The sequence below is a fragment of the Agelaius tricolor genome, unplaced genomic scaffold (assembly GCF_023055355.1).
Source record: "Agelaius tricolor isolate 1412-34295 unplaced genomic scaffold, bAgeTri1.0.p SCAF_30, whole genome shotgun sequence".
NCBI classification, from domain to species: domain Eukaryota; kingdom Metazoa; phylum Chordata; class Aves; order Passeriformes; family Icteridae; genus Agelaius; species Agelaius tricolor.
The window spans coordinates 5,027,620-5,050,790 of record NW_027269290.1 but is presented as its reverse complement, the minus strand read 5'-3'; the positions used below and the strand labels follow the sequence as shown (position 1 = coordinate 5,050,790).

Here is a 23,171-nt window from a genome sequence, read left to right as displayed (position 1 = left end):
TGGTTTCCCCCATGTTTTTTCCCGATTTCTCCCATGGCTTTTTCCCTGGTTTTCCCCATGCTTTTCCCCATTTTCCCTGATGGTTTTTCCCTGTTTTTACCCATGTTGTTTTTTCCAGATTTCCCCCATGGCTTTTCCCTGGTTTCCCCCATGTTTTTTCCTGATTTCTCCCATGTTTTTTCCCGATTTCTCCCATGTTTTTTCCCGATTTGCCCCATGGTTTTCTCCCAGTTTTCTTCATGGCTTTTTTCCTGGTTTTCCCCATGGCTTTTCCCAGTTTTCCCTGTGGCTTTTCCCTGTTTTTCCCCATGTTTTTTTTTCCTCATTTTCCCCACCTCCCAGCAGCTGGGGACGGGTGTCTGGAATTCTGCTCCATCCCCGAATATTCCTGATTGATTTATCTCTCTCCTTTCCCAGCAGCTGCTCCCTGGATCTGTTATTCCATAGGGAAATTGGGATTTCCAAACCTGGCGTTTCCAGCTGTGTCCCCACATCCCCCCAGGAAGTTTTTTTCCCCCTCTGGTGATCCGGCAATTGCGGGGATCCCCATGGAATTTCTGCCACGGGAATTCCTCCCTCATTTCCATGGGATGGTGAGACCTGGAAATGGATTTTTGGGATAAAAATGGAGCAGGAGAAGGGGGGGATTCAGCCCCTCTGCCCCCTCAGGTGAGACCCCCCCCTGCAGAGCTGCTCCAGCCCTGGAATTCCCAGCTGGAATTCCAGGCTGGGAAATTGGGATTGTTCCGTCTGGATAAGGGAAGCTTTGGGGTGATCCAGCTGTGGCCTTCCAGGAGCTGAGGGAACGACAGGAAAGATGGAAAAAGGACTTTGGACAAGGGATGGAGTGGCAGGGAAAGGGGGAATGGGCTCAGACCGAACAAGGGGAAAGCTCAGTTGGATATTGGGAATAAATCCTTCCCTGGGAGGGTGGGGATGGAATTCCCAGAGAATTCTGTCCCTGTGAGTGTCCCAGGGCAGGTTGGAAAAACCTGGGATCAGGGAATGGAATTCCATGGAATTGGATCTATTTAAGGACCCTTCCCACCCAACCTATTCCCTGATTCCCGATTCCATGATTTCCACTGGCATATTCGATATATTTAATTCATACATTAATCCATCTCCAAAATCAAATATTTCACATTTTATTTTCAATTCAGCAGCGAGATGAAACCCAGTCTCCCTCTGCCTCTCCCAGACATCCACCTCCATCAATTCCAGCTCTGCCGCCTCAGCAGAAAATCGGGAATTTAATAAAAAACCCCGGGAAGGAGAGGCCACAAATCTCACTGGGAGCGGCGGGGGGAGCTTTAATTAAACCGAGAGCTCCGAGCGGCTGCGGGGACGTGCGGGCTCGGTCACCTCGGCGGGGTCACCCGAGGGGACAGTGCCACCTGTGCCAGCAGTGCCAGAAATGCCAGCAGTGCCACCAGTGCCCCAGTGCCACCGGTGCCAGCAGCCGATGTCGCCCCCCGGCCGAGCGGTGCCACCCGCGCTCCTCTCCAGCAGCACCGGGGGACGCTCCTCGCCCTTGGGGAGGACCCTCCGCACCCTCGGGGTGACCCAAACTCCTCCTTTCCTCGCCCAAAATTCGCGTTTCTGTCCCCGGATTGCGTGCGGGGCTTTGGGAGGGGTCAGCTCTTCGGGGTGACCCAAACTCCTCCTTTCCTCGCCCAAAATTCGCATTTCTGTCCCCGGGGCTTTGGGAGGGGTCGGCTCTCCACGGTGACCCAAACTCGTCCTCTCCTCGCCCAAAATTCGCGTTTCTGTCCCCGGATTGCGCCTTCAGCCTCGGGAGGGCTCAGCCCCGCGCTGAGCGCCTGCGGCTGCTCATTAAGGGCGCCGCTAATGAGCTCCTCCCCCTGCTCTGCCCCCTCCTCTCCAGCCTGTGCCTTCCTCCCTCCTTTCCCTGCCTCCTCCTCCTCCTCCTCCTCGCTGCCGCTGCCGGGCCGCGCTCGCTCTCCGCCCGCTCGGGAGCGCGCAGTGCGGCGCGGCCGCGCCCGGGAGCGCGCAGTGCGGCGCACCGAGCCCGCACCGAGCCCCGGCTGCGGCCACCTCAGCTCCTCCGGGTAAGGACGAAGCGGGATGGGGACGCGCCGGGATGCGGGAATCTCTCGGGGGATGCGTACGGGGGGAAGCCCGCGCATCCTCAGCGCGGATTTGGGGTCCTAAACCGGCTCGGTGAGCCCCAGAATCTCCCGGTTTTTGCTGTCAGGACCCCGGGAGGGGGGAGCTGGGGCATGTGATGGGATTTTGGCTCTTGCGTCACGGCTCCGTGTCCCTGCGTGTGACAAAACCGCGGCGGTGGCAGCGCGGGGGCACGGGGAGCGCAGCCCGGGTGGGGACCTTGGGGTGACAGCGCAACTTTGGGGCGCCGAGAGCCGGCGAGGGGGGCGGCGATTGCTCCGCGGGGGATGCGCCTCGCCCCTCGCCCGTCGCCTTCCCTCCGGAAGAACATCCCGGGCCGGAAAAATCCATCGGGAAAACGCACCTGGCTGGGGACGGGCCCCGGCGGCGAGCGGTGAGTGGCGGGTGCGGGATCCGCATCCTCCCGCAGCCGCTCCCGGGCATCGATCTCCATCGGGGAGAGCGGGGAAAGTGCTGAATCATTGGGATCCCGGCCCCACGGGCGCTCCCCGGCCGCCAGAAGCTCGGGAATGGGGTGAGGAGGGCGAGGAGGCCGTGGGAGCGCTGGGGCCTGGGGGAGAGGGATTGTTGGGATGGAGCGGGGATGGAGAGGGGTCCTCCCTTTTCCATGGCCTCAGGTGCTCCTTGGGGAGCGGGGAGCAGGGAAAACGCACATTCCATCCGGGAAGGAGGCCTCCGGCAACGGCGCCCACCGTTTTTTGGGTGGGAAAAGGGAGGTTTTGCCCAGAGAAATCCCGTCCCTGCTAAAACTGGGCACGGCCGGCGCGTCTGGCGCGGGTGGGTTCTGCTTTTCCCTTTGGAATGCTGCCTGTGGGCTCCTTCTTCAAGGTCAGCTCCTTGGGGTGGCTCAGGAGCACTCCCCAAAGTCACCGCGGGCTGCTCCAGCCGGGTCCCGGCGGAGGGGCAGTGCCAAGGGCCGGGGCGATGCGGGAATTGCGGGAAAAGCTGGAATTCTGACATGCCCAGCAGAGGCCCGGCTGCTTTAAGATGGATCCTGTGGCGCTGTGGTGTTTCCGGGGTGCTCCTGGCAGCTGCCGAGGACAAAAGCAGGAATCCTGTGACTTTTCCAGGGATGCTGACTCCTTTCTTTCCTGGAAAACCTCCCCCTCTTTGGCAGACACCGAGGGGCTGCTTTGTTCCAAGAAAACTTTGCTTTCTCTCCTGAAAGAAAACTCAAATTTGGCGTTTTCTGCTCGATTTCTATTTTTAATTTTGCTGTTTCCCAGTTCAGGGCTGGGCCTTTGCTGCTTTTCCCATTTTTTTTTTGTGCGGTTGTAACGTGAATCCAACATAAATAATGCATGGAAAAGTACTCGGCTGGCAGGCAGGAGTTGTTTGGTTGGAAAAGTGACTTTGTTTACAGGAGTTGGGACCTGGGCCTGGTTTTGTGTTAATTCTGGGCTTAACAAAGCTCCATCCTCGTCCTCATCCCAAGGGATTTTGGTTTAAACCCAACCCAATCCAATCATCCCTTCTCCCAGCTGATGATTGAATGGGGAATATCCCAAGTTTTCCAGATTAATTATTCAGGATTTGTTTTCCTCTCATTCTCTCCGGGGTGTTTTGGGGGGAATAAAATCCCCCAAAATCCACTGGAAAAACTCCACCACAAAGGGTCCCAAAAATTGGGGGGAAATAGTGAATAATAAGGGGAAAAATGAGGATTTTTTTCCATGTTTTTGCTCTTGGCAGGTGGTTGGGATACTCTGAGTAGGATACTCATGAGATACTCCTGGGTGTAGAGGGGTTGTACCCTCAAATCCCAGGGATGAGCAGGGAAGGGATTCGGATCAGGTGTGAACCACAAAGCGAGTCTAGGGCAGAAGGGGAATGGGAATTTGGAAATGGGAATCTGGGAATCCCATCCCAGGAAACTCTTGGAGATTCCCAAGATTGCAAGGAAAGGGATGGACGTGAGCAGCAGGAAAAGGGATTTTTTTTTGGTGTTTCCTTTGCTGGGAAAAGGGGGAATAAATGGAATTAAGGAAGTTTGGCTTCTCATTGGAGCCACTGTTAATCCCAGTGCTCCATCCCAGATGGGGTGACCTGGGGAAAAGGAATTATCCATAGGGATCATGGTCCTGGATTGGATCCTCCCTCTGGTCCTGTCACCCCGCTGAGAAAAAATGGAGAAGTTCTGGGGCTCTCCAAGGAAATATTCCTTGGATAAAAAATGAGATTTATCCAGAAATTAGCAGGAATGGAGAAGTTCTGGGGCTCTCCAAAGAAATATTCCCTGGATAAAAATGAGTTTTATCCAGAAATTCAGAAATTAGTAGGAATGGAGAAGTTCTGGGGTGCTCCAAGGAAATATTCCCTGGATAAAGATCAGTGGAGCTCACCTGGGCAGGTGGAACTTGGAACTGGAAACTTTGGGATTTGTTGGCTCCACCTGGAGCTTTGGAACTTTTCAGCTCCATCCTGCCCTTGCTCAGGGGAGGAGGAGTCTCCCAGGGAAAAGTTTGGGATTTGTTTGAAGAATCTGGGAAAATGGAGCAGCCCCATCCCCAGGACATTCCTGGGGCTCTGATTTTATCTGGGCAGGAATTTCTGGATTTGTTTTCCGCGTGGGGGTGGATTTTCTGCGAGGTTGTAATTTACCCATGCGGGGAAGCACCAGCCTTCCAAATCCCAGCAGAACTTCATTCCCAGGGAGAAAAACCTGGAAGTTCAGGCAGAATTCCTTCATTTCTTTGCTTTCTGGGAGCTGTGGAATTCGCTGTTTTCCACACTTTTTAGGTGCAGCTGAATTGGGAGGATTCAAGCCCAGTTAGAAAATCAGATTTTCAGATAAAAAATGTCAGATTTTATTTTAATTTAAACAGTAAAACCTATGAGGAGGCTCCTAAAAAAAAAAAAAAAAAAAAAAAAAAAAGGGAAAAAACCTCTGGCACTTCCCTTTATTCCTCAGGTTTTGTTTGCCCTTCCCAAAATATTCCTAAACCCTGCCAGGATCCATCCAGGGCTTGGATTCCCTTACACTTTTGTCAGATCTTGTCAGGGAGGTCTGGATTCCTTCCTGCCCCGGAGGGAATTCCTTTCCAACCTCATTTTCCTCATTTCCCGTGTTGTTGGATGACTTCTGCTCCATCTTTCCCATTTTCCCCCCTCTTCCCGAAGCCCCTTCGTTCCTTTCCAGGCTGTCCAGGATAATTATTGCGTAATTCCAGGGATTCCGGCTCGGAATGAACTTGCTGGGAGTTTAAATGTTCCGTAATCCCCGTCCCCCCCCCCTCCCTTTCCCTTTTATTTTTCCTTTAATCCTGAGCTGAAAGAAACAGGGCTGGGTTATTACAGATTAAAAAAGAGGAGGATTTATCCCTCGGCTTATCGGGATCACCATTCCCACTTAATGAGATCGGAGGACGAGGATTATCCACGGGAAAAAAAAAACAGGGATGAGTTGGGGTGGACAGAAATTCCCGACAACGCCTCCTTATGTTCCTTTGGATCTCATCCTGGAATTCTGAAACCCAGCTCTGTTTTCCTCAGGGATGCAACTGGGAGGGAGCATCCAAAGGGCAGAGGAGAGAGGGAATTGTGGAGATTTTCCTGTAAAAGGAGAATTTGGGGTTTTTTTCCCCCTTGCGAGCCTTAAGCCAGAGGTTGGCGCGTTCCCGGTTTGCTGGAGGAGCATCCAAAGGGAAGGGGGAGCTTTGAGCAATCCAGGCTCGGGAAGAGCTGATGAATCCCTGTCCTGGATTTTCTGGGATGCTCCTTTCCCACCTCTGGGAGCCTCACAGGGAGTGGGGAAGCAGGAGCGCAGCCCCCGGGGCTGGTGCAAGGTGAAGCCGGGGGTCCATCGCAATTCCTGGCAGCTTCTCCGTCGCTTTCCGCCTCCTTGGCAGCGGAATTTTGCTCCTTTTCCCAGGGACAGTCGGAATCTGATCCCGCAGCTCTGTCAGCCTGAATCCCAAGTTCCTCCTGAAATTTCCTGGCACGGATAGGCCGGGCTGGCAGCTCCAGTGGGAGCTGGGAGGGCGGGAAGGTTCTGTTTGGATTTGTGGAAAATGCACCAAAAATTCCCTTTTTTCCCTCTGGATTGTTCCCTTTTCCTGCTTATCCCGAGTTCAAAGAGCTGCAGAATCACGGAATAATTTGGGTCGGAAAATTAAAGCTCATCCCATTCCACGAGCAGGGACAACTTTCCCTATCCCAGGTTGTTCCAAGCTGGCCTTGGACAATTCCAGGGATGGGGCAGCCACAAATCCTCCGGAAAACCTGGGAATGCCGAGGCCGGGAATGTCCGTGGGTAGGAAAATCCTCCAGGATCCGGCCGCTCTCCAGGGTGCTGAAGCCCCTCCTTAGGATTTGGGAACGTTATTCCCTGAGTTCCCATCTGCCTGCTCCCACTGGAGTCCCACTGGATGGAAAGGGAAAACTGGGATACATTGGAACAGCAGAATGCAGGGAATGTGGGAATGCCCCCTTTTCCACCCCCAGCGTGGTTTTTAAGCTGGAGTTTGGATGCTGGGTGGTCTCCACAATTTAGGATGAGTTTTAAACCCCACCTGGGTAAAGCCTGGCTCGGCTGGGCTGAGCTCAGGGCTGATCCCGCTCCTGATGGTGGTGACCTGAGGTAATTCCAGCTGGAATTGTTTGGGGATCTGGCCGTCTCCGGGATTTTGGGGAGCAGGGAACAAGGTCCTCCCCCTCTTTGTGCGGCCTTGGGGATTTTTGTTCTCCTGGACAAAGCTCGGTTGCCATCCTTGTAGGAGCAGATTTATTGGATATTCCTTTTTACTGGACATTCCCAGCAGCTTTCATTGGATTTTCCCAGGAGTTTTCATTGGATATCCAGAGCAGGTTTTGGTGGATATCCAGAGCAGGTTTTGGTGGATATTCAGAGCAGTTTTTGGATATTCTCGGAAGTTTTTATTGGAGATTCCCTGCAGTTTTTGCTGAATATTCAGAGCAAGTTTTGTTGGATATTCACAGCGCTTTTATTGGATATTCCCAACAGCTTTTGGTGGAAATTTAGAGCAGGCTTTGTTAGATATTCAGAGTTTTTTTGGATATTCCCAGCAGCTTTTTTTTTTTTTTTTGTATTACTCACAGGTTTTATTTGATATTCCCTGAAGTTTTTATAGGATATTCCCCCAACCTGTGGGCAGGGAAAGAATTCTATCCTTCCCCTTTTCCTGAGGTGAAGATCAGCCAACGCCTCAGGCCCTTCCCAGCCCCTCAGGCCCTTCCCAGCCCCTCAGGCCCTTCCCAACCCCTCAGGCTCTTCCCAACCCCTCAGGCTCTTCCCCTGGGTTTTGTTCGCCTTTCCCAAAGTATTCCCCGGGATTTTATTCCCTGGATGCCAGGATCCATCCCGGGCTTGGATTCCTTTACAATCTTCCTCAAATCTTGTCAGGGAGGTCTGGATTCCGTCCTGCCCCAGAGGGAATTCCTTTCCAACCTCATTTTAGCATGAGTTCTGCTCCATCTTTTCCATTTCCCCGCCTCTTCCCGCAGCCTTCTCAGCTATCCAGAATGGTGACACCACCAGCCCACTCTGGATTTGCAGACACAGCCCCATTTGTGGGGCCGGGGCTGCTCCATGTGGGATAAAGGCCCCTCTGTGGTTCCAGCCGGGGCAGATGGAGTGCAGGATTCAGGAGAAGCTCCCGTCCCTGCTGTCACTTCGGTGGTGTCACATTCCTGAAATCTGGCTTTGACACTCCCAGCAGACCCGGCCACAAAGGCTCCTCTTGTTGGGGTCTCCTTTGGGATGGGGCTGAGGCAATCCCAGCTGGGAGCGGGAGCAGGGGAGGGACAGGACGGGGCTTTGTGCCACCCGCACGTGCCAGGACACCCCGGGAGCTCCTCTGGTGGCACTTCCGACGGCCTGAGGGCGATGGGGATGGTCAGCCCGGAGAAGGGAATCTTGTGTGGGGAACTGGGATTTGGTTTGTGTGGGGATATTGGGATTTGACTCGTGTGGAGACCTCGGGATTTGATTTGTGTGGGGATTTCAGGATTTGGTTTGTGTGGAGACCTCAGGATTTGATTTGTGTGGAAACCTCGGGATTTGATTGGTGTGGAAACGTCAGCATTTAATTTGTGTGGAGACCCAGGATTTAATTTGTGTGGAAACCCGGGATTTAATTTGTGTGGAAACCTCAGAGTTTCATTTGTGTGGAAACCTCAGGATTTGATTGGTGTGGAAATGAAGGGGTTACAAGGAAGGAAAAGGGAATCCACAGCAGGAATTGGGGTGGTGGGACGAGGGGATGGGTTCAGGGAGATTTGGGTGGGATATTGGGAAGGAATTTTTCCCTGTGACAGTGGGGAGGCCCTGGGATGGAATTCCCAGAGAATCCATGGCTGCCCCATCCCTGGAAGTGGAGATATCAGAATTTGATTTGTGTGGAAACCTCAGGATTTGATTTGTGTGAAACCTCGGGATCTGAGGGAGTTACAAGGAAGGAAAAGGGAATCTGCAGCAGGAACTGGGATGACAAGACAAGGGGATGGGTTCAGGTTGAAAAAGGGGAAAATTGGGTGGGATATGGGGAAGAATTCTTCCCTCTGGGGTGAGGAGGCCCTGGGATGGAATTCCCAGAGAATCCATGGGTGGCCCATCCCTGGAAGTGTCCTAGGCCAGGCTGGAGCCACCTGGGATCGTGGAAGGTGTCCCTGTGGTGGCACTGGGGGACCTTAATCTCCCTCCCAACCCAAACATTCCACGATTCCACCTCAAATCCTCTCAACAAATGGATCATCATCCCATTTCCTTCTCCCCCTGCATCTGGAAAATTTCAATTCTAACAGAAAATACCTCAACCCCAAACCTCCTGTCCAAACCCCCTTAATTCCCAGAAAAGCCGGAATTTGGCCGAATTCATCCACTTTTTTTTTTTTTTTTTTTTACATCCGACACCAGAACTGCACATTTTAGAGGGCAGAGGATTTTTCCCGAGTGTCCTTCAAATCCTGATTTTGCACATCCCAGGCTGCCATTTCCTGCTGACAGCTCCGGGATCCAGCTGCCAGCGCTCCCCAGGGATTTTATTCCTGCCCATCCCAGCAGCTGGGACCAGCCTGGGGATTTTTGGTTGACCTCGTCTGAATGGCGCTGGCCCCGGTGACAGCTGCGAGGCTGAGCTGGCCCCAGCCCAGGACAGCAGGCTGCTCCCCGATGTTTGATTCCAGGAATTCTGGCTTCTTTTGTCTCCCTTTTCCAGCCTTTTTGGACAGGCCTGGGGTTGGGAACGATTCCTGGGACTGACACAGCTGAGCTGGGGGGAAATTTGGGGTTTTCTAAGTGTTCCTGGCAGGATTTTCACCCAAATCTTGGATTTGGGAATGGACACTCCTTGGGAATTCCTATCTGTGAATAGTCCTCAGAATTCCTCTTCCAAACCACAGTAAGGTGAAAAACAGGGATATCCAGGAGTATCTGGGGATGAAACCCCTCCAGGAAGCCAAACAAAACCCTTTTTCCCAAGGGAAAAGCAGTTCCTGCCCTATTGTCCGGCGAAAAGGGGGTGGGAATGGCTGGGATTGATCCCAAACAGCTGCTGGGATGTGGGAGGACAGATGGCTCAATTATGTCCAGAATGGGATGGGCAGTGTGGGGTTTGGGGAGGCTTTGGGATCCTTTTCCCTGGAAACCTGAGCTGGGAAAGGCTGAGGAGGGGCTTTGGGAGATTTTGGGATCCCCCTTTCACTAAAGGAGGGGCTTTGGGAGATTTTGGGATCCCCTTCCCTGTAAGCCTGAGCAAGGAGAGGATGTGGAGGGGATTAGGGAGATTTTGGGATCCCTTTTCCACAAAATCTGAGCCAGGACAATCCATGGAAGGGGTTTGGGAGATTTTGGGATCCTTTTTCCACTAAACCTGAGCCAGGAAAAGCCATGGAGGGGGTTTGGGAAGCTTTGGGATCCCTTTCACACTAAGGGAGGCTCTTTGGGAATTTTAGGATCTTATTCCCACCAGCCTGAGCTGGGAGAGGCTTTAGAGGGGCCGTTCCCAGGAGATCCCCCAGGTGCAGGTGGATGTGCCAGTTTGGGATGTGCCAGTTTGGGATGTGCCAATCCCAAATTGTGCCACCTCGGAGCGCTCCGTGCCACCCTCCTGCTATTTCTGCTCCCAATCTGTGCCACAGCCGGAGCTGTCCTTGGGATCGGGCTCCAGAGGCCATGAAAACCCCCCGGGATTTGGGATTTGAGCTGCTCAGGGATAATTTTAGCCCAGTGCTCTGGTGGAGGAGAGGGAAGAGCGGGAATGGTGCCCTGGGATGGAGCTGAGCCCTCTGATCCAGGGTGTGGGATCCATCCAGCTCTTCCAACCACATCCTTGGAATCTCATCCTAAAACCTCATTGCAGGGGCTTTTTTGGGGGGGAAAAGACCCAAAGGGTTCCCCTGTGAGCCAGGGGAGGGGGTAGGATGAGGTTTTAAGCAGGGAAAGATGAAATAGTAATGTGAGAATAACTGGGAATGCTGGAGGAAGAGGAGCGGGAAGTTCAAGGTGCACTGAAAGTGATAATTGGGATTCCTGAAGTGTTAATTGGGATTTCTGGAGGGTTTTTACGATTCAGCTTCGAGTGATCATCAGGAAAATTTCTCCCTTTATCCCCTTTAGTTCTTCCCTTTTATTCCTCCTTGTTCTTCCCTTTATTCCCCCCATGAGAAATTTCTGGGACATCTCCAGGGTCAGGAGAAATTTCTGGGGACATTTCCACTCCCCAGAGTTGGGGAAGGTCCCAGGGATGTCTCCAGAATCAGGGGTAATCCTGGGGACATCTCCGCCCTCCAGGATCAGGAGGAATTCCTGAGGAATTCCAGGAGAATTCCTCCCAATTCTCCAGGGTCAGGGGAAATTCCCGGGGACATCTCTGCTCCCCAGGAAAGATCCTGGGGACACCACCAGGAGATGTCCCAGGGCCACCAGAGCTCCAGCCCCACAGACCCAGCTCCAAACCCGGGAAATCAGGAAGCTGAGGCTTCTCCAGATGGAATTTCCTTGCTCTGGGCACTGGGAAATCCCAAAATCCTTGCGGAGGACCAGTCCAGCACTGGGCAGAGTGACCTGGGTGGGTCTGGGAAGTGCCACCATGGGCAGCCTTGGGAATGCTGTGGTTCCCTCCTCCTCCTCCTCCTCATCTCCCTCAGAAACCACGGAATGGCCAGAATGCCCAGGGCAGGAGCAGATCCTCTCCAACATTCAATTTTTCCTTTGATATCCCAACAGAACATCCCAGGAGCTGCTTTAGGGAATGAAATTAAAACCCTCTCAGCCCCGCTCAGATCTTGTCTCTCTTTCATGTTCCCTCTCCAAGAGGCTGGAGCGGTTTTTAATTCCAGCAAATCCAGGGAAAACCGGGAGAAGGAACAAATCCATCAGCAGGGATGGGGTTTGATGGTTTCAGATCCTGAGTTTTGCTCCTCTTGCTGTCCCATCCTTCTCCCTCCTGGCCCCATTCCGATTTTCCAGCCGTTGGAAATCTCCCTGCAGTGCCCGGTGGGCACCACCCAATCACAGAAAATCCAGGATCAGCCAGGCTGGAATTATTCCGGAGGCTCCCGAGGGTTTAATGAGGCTCAAAGTGGAACTGAAGGGGGCTTGTGGTGGGGGAGGGAGGATTTGGGGGGTCCTGGAGATGGAGGGAGCTGGGATGGGCTTCAGGGAAGCACCAAAACCTTGGGAGCGGCTCCTGGGAGCTCCAAGTTCTCAGAATCACCCAAAAGAGGGAATTTCGGTGGTGGAGATAAGAACATTCCCCTTGGCATGATGCTCATTCCACACTGGGAATGGGGGGGCTGGAAAACTGGGAATGTTGCTGTCTTCACTCCCAAATATCAGGGTTTGGATTCACCCGGACCGGGAAAAGGTGAATCCTTGGAGAGCACCTTGGGAAGCAGGAAAATGGGAATTCCTGCCCCAAAAGGTGTCCCCAGAGCTCAGAGCCGGCACCGGGACACCTCCTCCTCCCTGCCTTCCCTACTCCCAGCCGTTTAATCAGGAAAATGGGAATTGCATATTAATGAGATGCTAATGAAGCCGTGGATGGGATCGGGCGAATCCTCATTTAAAGCTACAAAGCGGAGCTTTGTTTTTAAGGCAGGTTTATCGCTGCTGGGCCCGCCTGATTAGTCCTAATCTCCCGCTGCCCTCCGTTGGGAAATTCCCGCTTTTATCCTCTGGGAAGTCTCTCCCGAAGTTCCTGCACCACCCTCCAGGGAAATCCCAGGCAATTATCCCAACAAGGATTCCTCTCCCCGCTTCCTCCTTCCCCCATCTATTCCCGAATTTCTGCTGGAGCCCAGGATATGCAGCCAGGCCTCGTCTGGATTTTTAATTTTATTTTAAAAATTCATTTTTTAAAAAATTCCCTCTCTTTCCTGGCTGGGGCTGGCTCTTTCCCAGCTGGAAAATCCCAGGATGAACGATGAGGGTGCGGGAGGTTGGGAAATGCGGATCCCCGTGATCCACTCCCCAATTCCTCTGGAATTTCCTCACTGCGCTCCATTGCAGAGGCAAAACCCCAACAATTCCAGGCCGGAATATCGGTGGGAGTGTCAGAAACTCCTGGCTGGGGAATTCTCAGTGGTGGGGACGTCTCTGCTCTGCTTTTCCGCAGGGTCGGGAACAAAAGGAAGCTGCATCTGGGAACAAAACGCTCTGGGAACGTGTCACCCGCTGGGGACGCGGGGACAGGCCCAGGCTGGCACTCGGGCACGGGGAGGGCACAGAGTGGGCAGTGTCCTGTGCCCCATTGTTCCCGAGGGAAAAAGGCAGGGAAAGAAGGGAAGAGTCGGAATTACGGATCAGGGCCGTGGAGCCTCGGCGCTTCTCCGGGATGGAGGGGCTGGGATAAGCCAGGGGAGGACAGGGAGAGGGAAAAGGGGGGATTTTTTTGGGGTGTGAGGGGGGGGGCTCAGGGAGTCCTCAGGATGTGGGAAATTTTAGGAGGAGATGGGGGTTTTTTGGGATGTGGGGAGTTCAGGGTGTCCTCCTTGGGATGTGGAAAATCTTAGAGGGAAATAGGGATTTTTTGGGGATTTTGGGAGCTCAGGGCATCTTTCTGAGGATGTGGAAAATCTTAGGGGGAAACAGAGATTTTTTGGGATTTTGGGAGCTCAGGGCGTCTTTCTGAGGATGTGGAAAATCTTAGGGGGAAATGGGGATTTTTTTGGGATGTAGGGAGCTCAGGGTGTCCTTCTTGGGATGTGGAAAATCTTTGAGCTTGGGATAGAGAGAGGGAGAAGCTCAACCCGAGCTTTGGAGGGGGAAAAGGTGGGAGAGGGAAAGGGAGGTACCTCCCTGCCCTGGGAATAACCCGTGACAAGGTGGAGATTTCCTGTAAATCCTTGGATTTGAGACATTTTTTGGGATAAAGATAGGGAAAACCTTGACCTGAACTTTGGAGGGGAGAACTGTGCCTGATGTGGGAGAGGGAAAGGGAAGTGGCTCCCCATCCTTGGAATAACCTCTGATGAGGTGGAGATTTCCTGTAAATCCTTGGATTTGAGACATTTTTTGAGGGGGATAAAGAGAGGGAAAATCTCAACCTGAGCTCTGGGGAGGGAAAACTGTGTCGGACATGGGAGAGGGAAAGGGAGGTGACTCCCTGCCCTTGGAATAATGTGTGAGGAGACGGCAGAAATTTCCTGTAAATCCTTGGATTTGAGACATTTTTTGGGATAAAGAGAGGGAAAACTGTGCTGGACATGGGAGAGGGAAAGGGAGGTGACTCCCTGCCCTAGGAGGATGAGGAATAAATCAAATCCTTGGATATTGTGGGATCTGCCTTGCTGTGGGATGGGGACATTCCGGAGCAGTGGGAAACACACGGGAGAAGGTTTGGAGCTCCCCGCAAGCTCCAGGAATTCAGAGGGAATTGGGATTTTTGGGATGGGGGTAAATTCCAGAGTAGCCAAGGCACCCCTCCAAGGGAAGGGATGGAGCAGTGGGAAGCACAGGCAGGAGGTTTGGGAATCCCCACAGCCTCCAGGAATTCGGAGCAGGAGCTGATGGGAGCAGAATTCCCTCAGGAGCAGGGAATCGGCAGCTGGGAATGGGACAATTCCAGGACTGCTTGAAGCCGGGCTTTGCCTGCTCTGCTTTCCCAAACTCCCCTCCTGCTCAGGTGCTCTGAGCCCAGAGGCTCTGGAAAACCAGAGGAGCAGGAAAAGGGCTGGGAGCAGGGCTGGGATCACCGAGGAAGATTTTCCTCCTAATTAAGCTCAACAATAACAACAAAAAGGAATTTTTTCCCTATTTAATAATAAATCAGGAGCGTTTTCCCGATGGGAACGCCGAGCCTTTTCCCACCAGCTTCCAGAGGGTCTGCTCCGAGCTCTCCCTCATTCCTCATGAATAATTTTCCACATTCCTCCCCAGTCCCGCATGGATTGGCGTTGCCATGGCCACCAGTGAGGGATGCAATCCTGAGGGATGCAGGAGAGCGGCAGGAAAAGGGTTGGGAAAATGGGGAAATCCCAAAAAGGGGCCTGGCATCCTGCAGAGATGCTCCGGGTCATCCCGCTCCAAGCTTTTTGTGGGATTCCCTAAGATCCTAAAGGGGTTTTGTGCCTGGATTTTTTCGGATTCATCCCTCCCGTACGGAAATTCTGGTTTTTCCATGCTCTGAGCACTCGTTCCAAACTGAGCTTGGAAAAAGGGAGAGAAATCCTTCTCAAAGCCATTGTGAGGGAGATTCCCAATTTTCATCACCTCAGCTAAGGTGGGACACGCTCCACATTCCCATATTATCCTGGGAAAGGCAGGGAAAAACTTGGAATGGTGTTTTTGGGACAGGTCATGCCCAGATCCTGTGCCTGAGCTGTGCCAGAGGTGGGATCCTTCCTCATCTCCTGAATTTTTCATGGAAAACCTTCTCAGTGTTTTACCAAAGTTGGATTCCAGCTCCAATTCCGACGTGCAGGATTCAAGGAATTTGCTGATCCGACCCTCAGTCCCAATCCCTGCTCTTTGTTTCACTCAGCTCCGGGGTTTTAATGGATTTTCACGCTTTTCCCATTGAATATTCCCAGCAGGAAACTTTGGTGGATCGGAGATGAGGTGGGAGGAGTTAAATATTGAAATTTCCCTTTCCTTTGTTTTTTCCCTTGACTTTAAACTCCGCGATTTTCCTGCGGATTTTCCCTCCCGCTTCCAGTGGTGTCAGCAAGAGGAGATTTGTGTTCCCAAGGATTTGCAGGACACAGATTCCACCTTTTGCATTTTGGATTTTGGAAAGTTTTGGCAGATAAAAAAATCCTCACTTCATTAATCCCTGGCTCAATCCATCCTTTGACGTTTTCCAAGGAAACCCTAAATTCCAACCTGGCCTTTTTAATTCCCCAAAATCCCTTTTATTTTTATGGAATCCTTAACCACGGCATCCCTGGGCTCCCTCCTGAGCTGGGTTTGTGCCAACTTCATTATCCCAGAGCCAAAAGCTTCTCCCAATTAATTTATTCCCATTCCGGAGGCAGCTCCGGCGGCAGATGGAGAGGTGGTGACACCGGGATTTGATGATTGAGTGACAAAGGGTGACAAATCCATGGAGAGCCACGGGAAAAGTTGTGAGAAATGCCAGGGAACGGTGAGAAAAAAGCAGGGAATAGTGAGAAAAAGCAGGGAATGGTGGGAAATAGTAGGGAAGGGTGTTGCCCTCCTCGGGAAATGAATAAATTCGAAATTTCATCGCATTCCCGTGGAAAGTGTCCCGGAGGGCTGTCACAATTCCTGGGAAAAGAAGTGGGAATGGGATCACCAAAACCTGCCAAGAATGGTGGGACACACCTGGAGCATCAACTTGGGGTCACCAGGTGGGTTTTTTGGGAATGAACTTTATGGAAGTTTCTGAGGCCAGGTCAGTTCCCGCTGGGATCAGTTGGTTCCTACTGGGGTCACTCAGTTCCCACTGGGATCAGTCAATTCCCACTGGGAATCCCACTGGGATCAGTCAGTTCCCACTGGGAATCCCACTGGGATCAGTCGGTTCCCGTTGGGATCAGTTGGTTCCTGCTGGGATAAATCAGTTCCCACTGGGATAAATCAGTTCCGACTGGGATCACTCAGCTCCCACTGGGATCGCTCAGCTCCCACTGGGATCGCTCAGTTCCCACTGGGATCGCTCAGTTCCCACTGGGATCGCTCAGTTCCCCCTGGGATCATTGGTTTCCCACTGGGATCGCTCAGTTCCCACTGGGATCGCTCAGTTCCCACTGGGATCGCTCAGTTCCCACTGGGATCACTCAGTTCCCACTGGGATCGTTCATTTCCCACTGGGATCGGCCGTGCCTGATGCCCTTGGCAGATGGGAGAGCCAGGTCTGGGATCCCAGGATGGGATCAAGATCTGCTGTTCCTGTGTCCGAGGGTTCCTCTCACACAGGAGAGGAATTCCAAGTGTCCCAACTTCCCCGGGTGGATTTTCCCATGGGAACAGGCGTCCCTGGCACGGAGGAGCTGTGGGTTGTGTCCAGCAGGGAAGGGAATCCCAGCCAAACCCTCTCCCAGCTCCGTGCGATTGGAAAAACGCGGAGTTTTCCTCTCTCTGAGTGTTGCATCCATCATTTTATTCACAAAACCATGGAACATCCCGAGTGGGAAGGGACTCCTCGGGACCTCAAAAACCCCAAACATTTCCATCCCTGGAGAGGCTCAGGCTGCTCCAAGCCCGGGTGCAGAATCCGGCAGCAGGAGCGGAGGTGGGAGCTGGGAAGCTTTTCCAGAGGCTCCGGCTCCATCCCAGGGCTGTTTTCCCACCTGATTAACCCTTGGCTGATCCCAGGGCCAGATGCCACCAGCGAGGGGTGGCCTGGGGACAGGCATGGCCCGTGTCCCCTCGTGCCACCAGCTCCATGGGTTCTCTGGGAGCAGCGTGGGATGGATGGCCCTGGAAAGGAGGTGACAATGGCACCGCGTCACCGCCACCTGTCCTGAGTTGCCGGGGGGGCTGGGGTGGGATTTGCTGGGGTGGGATTTATTGGGATGGGATTTACTGGTACGGGATTTGCTGCTCCATTGGGAACAGGACAAGGGGACCGGAGTGTCCCTGAGTCACCACCCCACAGATTCTTTGGGATTTTCTGTTGGGATTCCTGGAAAAATGGTGCTGGACCAGCCCCAGTGCCCCCCAGCTTTTTTACTGCTTGTTTATGGGTTCTGTTGACTCATGGGGTGCTGTTTTAAAGATGAGTTGTTTAAAGGTAAAAGAACGGGATTTTATTTTTTTTTTTTTTAAAACCACGACACCAACCCAAGGGGATTTTCTGCCAGTGGCAAAGCTGCTCCCTGCTCCTCCATCAGCTTTAATGAAGCAATAAACGGAGCTGCCGGAATGTTCCCTGGGAACAGCAATTCCCAAAGTTTTACTGTTCCTCCTGCAGCCATAAATCGGGATAAACTGGGATGAAAATCCAACTGCTGCTGGGAGCATCCTGCTGGTCCTAACGAGCTGATTAAATCAAATCCCTCACTGTTTAATTTTGTTGAATTCCAAGCCCAGATTCCCTTTGCTTCCTATTTCCTGCTCTGGAGCTGGTTTTCCAGGAGCAGGGGTGTAGGGAAGGGATTTTTTCACATTGTTATCCCAAAAAAATCTAATTTTAAGAAATGGGAATAAATGAAATCCAGCCCATCCTCAGAGTGGTTTGTGCACCCAGTGGATCCCAGGGGACCAGGGCATGTTCCAGGTGCTGCTGTTTTTAGGGATTTTGGGAATTCTGACAACGAGATGACTTTGGGGAAGATCCCCTGCAGGGGGATCCGTGTCCTGGCTGGTGCTGGAGTGGGATCTCCCGGGAATTTCTGCAGGAAGAGGAGCTGTTCCCATGGGTTGTTATTTCAGATTCTGCAGGGGGAAAAGAGAGAATTCCACAGAATTCTGAGGAGCAGAGCAGGGCTCAGCCTGTCCTGCTGGTGAGGGACCAACCCCAACCACCCCTTCCCCTCTCCGTGCCTCCCTTTGGGATGTAGAGACGAGCCTGATGGATTTTTCCTGCTTTTTGGGCTGCTGTCAGATCCTTTCTATGCCAGAAAAAAACTGGAAAAAACGCTGATTTTCGGGAAAAGCTTCTCTCCTGCTGCTCCCCCTGACTCCAGCACCCCCAGCTCGGAATGTCCCTGATTCCCTGTGGCAGCTCCAGCCTCTCTGTGACAGGAGAATTCCCCGTTCCCGGCGGGAGCAGCCGGGACAATGCGGGGCTGTGTTCTCCAGGAGCCACCTACACGCGCAGGAATTGTTCCCGTGGATTGTTCCCAGGGATTGTTCCCTCTGCCCACATCTGCTCCGGACAAAGGCGCCCTGGAGGAGCCTGGAGGAGCCTGGAGGAGCCTGGCATTTTCTAGAGGATGAATTCCCTGTGTGGCTTTCCCTGCTCCTGGCCAGCGCTGCTCCGTGCGACCCTGCGGATTGTCCTGGACCATCCAGCCAGTGCATTCCCGCAGGATTCTGCCCAAGGGTTCAGGCCAGAGATTCTGCGCTGCTTTCACAGCTCAGGAATTGCCTGAAATTTTGTTTCCTCGTGATATTCCTGGATTTTTGCAGTGGGGCCTAGAGGGATCTGTAGGGAGAAGCTGCCCTTGGATTCCTGGAAGTGCCCAGTGCCAGGTTGGAGCAGTCTGGGATAGGGGAAGGTGCTCCTGTGCTTGGGATGAGGTTTAAATTCCCTTCCCAACCCCAACCATTCCAGGATTCCGTGATTTCCCATCAGAGCTTGGGCTCAACCCTTTTATATTCCCATATTTACAAATATCCCCCAGGAATCTGTGCCAGGAACTTCCTCCTTCCCTCTCAGCTATTCCGCACCCCCAAATCCAAGGAAAACAAGAAATTCCTCACTTTTCAGCCCCAAACTCTTCCTATTTGGACCCTTTTTAACCCTCTCTGCTTCCCTCCCCTAAAATATCCGTGTTTGAAATGGATTTAGAGCTTTTTGTTGTTTTTTGGGATCTGTATTTGTTACTGGAGGGGTAAAAGGTGTCTGGGTGGAAAATCCTGGGAGATTGGATGGGATCTTGTCCCTATTGAGTAAGAAATGACACAGACTCACCAGCAGGATGGTTTGGACAGCATAACATAACTTTTCTTCAGATTCCCCATTTTTTATACTTTATTCCCGTGCAGATAGACCCGATTGCTCAATTAATTAATACATTTCACCTGACTGGCTAATTAACAAAGCATCTTTCTTATAAACAATCTTTGAGAAAAACAGGAAAACAGAGAGTAGGAAAACAACACCTGCAGGTTGTTTATAATAATAAGCTGTCGTTATTTATCTTAAAATCCCTAAAGTCTCAGCAGCCGATTCTGGGAAAACTCACCTGGTTTTCTCACTTTCTGGCCAGGCTGTCACTTCCACAGCATCTGGCAGCAGCGAGGGGAACATCTGGATCCTGGCTGGGAATGGGATTGTTTGGAGACCAGTTGGGAAAAATCCCAATCCTAGAATTCTGCTGGATCAATGCCAGGAATTTTTTGGGACAACAGCTCTAGACCCCTGAGCTCATCCCGACGCCCTGAGGGGTTGGATATCCCTCAGTAATTTTTACACATAAAATACAATTATTATTAATTTTTTCAACAGCAAATCCGCATTTTTATTCAATCCCACGGGCTCCATTTGGAGCCCACTGCTCCCAGGAATTTTCTCTTGGTCCCTGGGCACTCACTCCAGGACTGGAGCCCAAACAACCCCATAAATCCTTCCAGCAGGAGACAATCCTGGGCTCGGGAGAGCTGTTCCCACGTGTTCCCCAAATCCTGGCCACCATTCCTGGCCCCATTCCCACCATTTTTAGGGCAGAAATGCCGCGTCCCCGAAATTTCCAAAGGGAAGGAGCCAGGATTGGCTCAGCAATGTGACTCTGGGGTTGTTTTTGTTTTCCAGCTGAGGATCCCTCTGCATGTGCCACCACCCCGGGGGACACCCCAAAGCCACCCCAGGGGACATCCCAAGGTCCTGAGGCCACACAGGGAAATTCCAAGATGATCCCAAGGAGAGCCCAGGCCACCTGCGCCGGAATTGCCTTCGCCCTCTGCCTCCAGCACCTCGTCAGCGCCATCGAGGTCCCCCTGGACCGTAAGTTTGGCATTTATCCTCTCCAGTTCCTTCCCAAAAATTCCTTGCTGGGGTGGGGAGGAGGTGGGATGAAGGTGGGAACGCCCCAGGCGGATTTTCTCCTCCACATTTGGATTGTTCTCCTCCACATTTGGGTTTTCTTCTCCACATTTGGGTTTTCTTCTCCAAATTTGGATTTTCTCCTCCACACTTGGGTTTTCTCCTTGACAATTGAATTTTCTCCTCCACATTTGGATTTTCTCCTCCACATTTGGTTTTTCTCCTCCACATTTGGGTTTTCCTCTCCACAGTCGGCTTTTCTCCCCCACAATTAGGTTTTCTCCTCCACATTCGGAAGGAAAAGGGGTTTTTGTCTAGGGTTTCCAAGGCCTGCAAAAACTGGATTTGTTTTCTGGCTCTGCTGGGAACAAAGCAAAGCCAGAACAGGTTGAATTAACCTCCTGTCTTTTTCCCCTCTATGCTTTCCCTTTGGGAATAACAGCAAATATCCAGAGTGAATGTAAGTGTTCCCTTCCCCAAAACTGCATGAGGGGTCCCTGAGCAGTGGCTGGTGGTGGCACAAGGGGGATGTGGCCCCTTCCGAGCCACTTTTCCTGCATGTCCAGGTTGGGAAAGGCATGGAAAGGCTGGAGCAGCTTGGGAAGAGCTCCCAGCTCTCTGTGCTGTCCCCAGAGCAGGGGCTGGGCTGTGTTTGCCATGGAAAAGTTGTTCCTGCAGGGTTTGGGTTTGGAGAAGGGCAGGAATCCCCTCCTGGCACCTGTTCCAGGCTCAGCCTCACATCCTGATGAGTTGGGAGCATCCCTGGATCTCAGAGGATGAAGAAACAGCCTTGGATCTTCTCCCCAGGAGATGGGATCTGCAGTTCAGAGATCAGGGCTGGGTCCTATCCCATCCATGGGGTTCCTGTGTCCCTTTTTCCCTCCCTGCTCTCCTAAATTCCAGGTCTGAGCTCCTTTGGGCTCATCCTGGGGGGCTGGAATCTCTTCCTTGCATGAGGAATTTCTCAGAATCCCTGACCCAGCCCCTTCTGAGCTGCAGATCCAGGATGAATTCCCACTGGATTCACCCTGTGGGAACAGGAGGCTGGAATTGGGACATTCCCTAAGGAGACCAAGATACAGAGAGGGAATTGAGGATTTTTGGTCCTTAGAGGGGAGTCTGGACTCTGTGATGCTCCGAGAGGTGATGAATTCATGGAAATCACAGGAATTTCCTCAGGATTCCACCTCCAAATCACACACCCAGCCGGGGGAAGGAGCTGAGATCCCAGCAGGAATTGCTGTGGGATGGCACTGAGGGATCTCCCCTGGTTCCTCATGGATTTCCCATTCCTCGCAGTGCCGCAGCCCCCCACGATCACCAAGCAATCCATCAAGGATTACATCGTGGATCCCAGGGACAACATCTTCATCGAATGCGAAGCCAAAGGCAACCCCGTTCCCACGTGAGTGCATTCCCAGCTCTCATCCCACTGTCCCTCACCACTCCAGAGCCTCTCCCACCCTCCCTGCCCGGCCCATCCCGCTGCTGCCCCACCACCGGCAGGGACCTCCTTGGGGATGTGGTTCCAAACTCAGCTCTTCCTTGCCATTTCAGCTTTTCCTGGACGCGGAATGGGAAGTTCTTCAACGTGGCCAAGGATCCCAAGGTGTCCATGAGAAGGAGATCGGGGACTTTGGTCATCGACTTCCACAGCGGGGGCCGGCCCGACGACTACGAGGGCGAGTACCAGTGCTTCGCCAGGAACGACTACGGCACGGCCCTTTCCAGCAAAATCCACCTCCAGGTTTCCAGTGAGTCATTCCAGGGAAGCAGAGCAGGGCCACGGGAGGTTTGGGGGGGAATATCCAGCGCTCAAACGGCTCCAGGTGTGTCCAGGAGACAGGGGAGGAATGGGGCTGTGGCTGGGAATTGCTCTGGGTGGAAGGGATGGATTTGAGGGGATGGATTTGAGGGTGTGGAATTGAGGATATGAATTTAAGGGTATGGATTTCAGGGATGGAATTGAGGGTGTGGAATTGAGGATATGAATTTAAGGGTATGGATTTCAGGGTGTGGAATTGTGGATATGAATTTAAGGGTAAGGATTTCAGAGATGGATTTGGGGGATGGATTTCAGGGTATGGATTTGAGGGTGTTGAACTGAGGATATGAATTTGAGGGTATGGATTTCAGGGATGGATTTGAGGGTGTGGAATTGAGGATATGAATTTAAGGGTAAGGATTTCAGGGATGGATTTCAGGGTATGGATTTGAATATGGACTGAGGACGTGGATTTTAAAGCGATGGAATTGAGGACATGCATTTAAGCTGTGGATTTCAGAGATGGATTTGATGGATGAATTTAGGGGTATGGATTTGAGGGCATGGAACTGAGGGTGTGGAATTGAGGACAAGAATTTAAGGGCAAGGATTCCAGGGATGGATTTGATGGATGAAATTAAAGAGATGGATTTCAGGGTATGGATTTGAGTATGGACTTGAGGACATGGATTTAAGAGGATGGAATCGTGGGGATGGAATTGAGGATATGAATTCAAGGGTGCAGATTCCAGGGATGGATTTGGAGGGTGTGGATTTGAGGGATGGATTTGGGGGCATGAATTTCAGGGGATAAATTCCACGGAGTTTTGCACGCGCCCAGAAGAATTTTCCTCTGAAACCAGGCCGGATCCAGCGGGAATCACTCCTGAGGAATCCTTCCCTCCTTTCCTCACTTTCCTTTGCTTCCCGTGGCAGAATCTCCTCTGTGGCCCAAGGAGAAGGTGGATGTGATCGAGGTGGATGAGGGGGCCCCGCTGAGCCTGCAGTGCAATCCCCCGCCCGGCCTCCCCGAGCCCGTCATCTTCTGGATGAGCAGCTGTGAGTCGGGAGCGCCTTTCCCACCTGGAATTCTGGGAATGGCGGCTCCATCGTCTGTGGGATTTAAAATAACCATGGCTGGAGCTGTTGCTGATAGTTTGGGGTTGTTTCTGTCGGCCTGGGGT

The 23,171-nt window shown here is 52.5% G+C and overlaps 1 protein-coding gene across 17 annotated transcripts in view; it reads left to right on the top strand.

The window, feature by feature from the left end:
* The first annotated feature begins 1,890 nt into the window (after nucleotides 1-1,890).
* The window catches only part of NFASC (neurofascin), an 84,567-nt gene continuing 63,286 nt past the window's right edge, over nucleotides 1,891-23,171 (top strand). For 2 of the 17 annotated variants that reach the window (XM_071450483.1, XM_071450481.1), the window contains exons 1-6: nucleotides 1,896-2,072; nucleotides 19,992-20,183; nucleotides 20,665-20,682; nucleotides 21,522-21,627; nucleotides 21,780-21,976; nucleotides 22,924-23,046. In XM_071450483.1, coding sequence (XP_071306584.1) covers nucleotides 20,090-20,183; nucleotides 20,665-20,682; nucleotides 21,522-21,627; nucleotides 21,780-21,976; nucleotides 22,924-23,046 — 538 coding nt within the window. In that variant the 5' untranslated portion in view covers nucleotides 1,896-2,072; nucleotides 19,992-20,089. Of the gene's footprint in view, nucleotides 2,073-2,331; nucleotides 2,525-2,643; nucleotides 2,666-19,991; nucleotides 20,184-20,664; nucleotides 20,683-21,521; nucleotides 21,628-21,779; nucleotides 21,977-22,923; nucleotides 23,047-23,171 lie in introns of those variants that run through there. The other 15 variants (XM_071450489.1, XM_071450487.1, XM_071450485.1 and 12 more) reach the window with 13 other exon arrangements.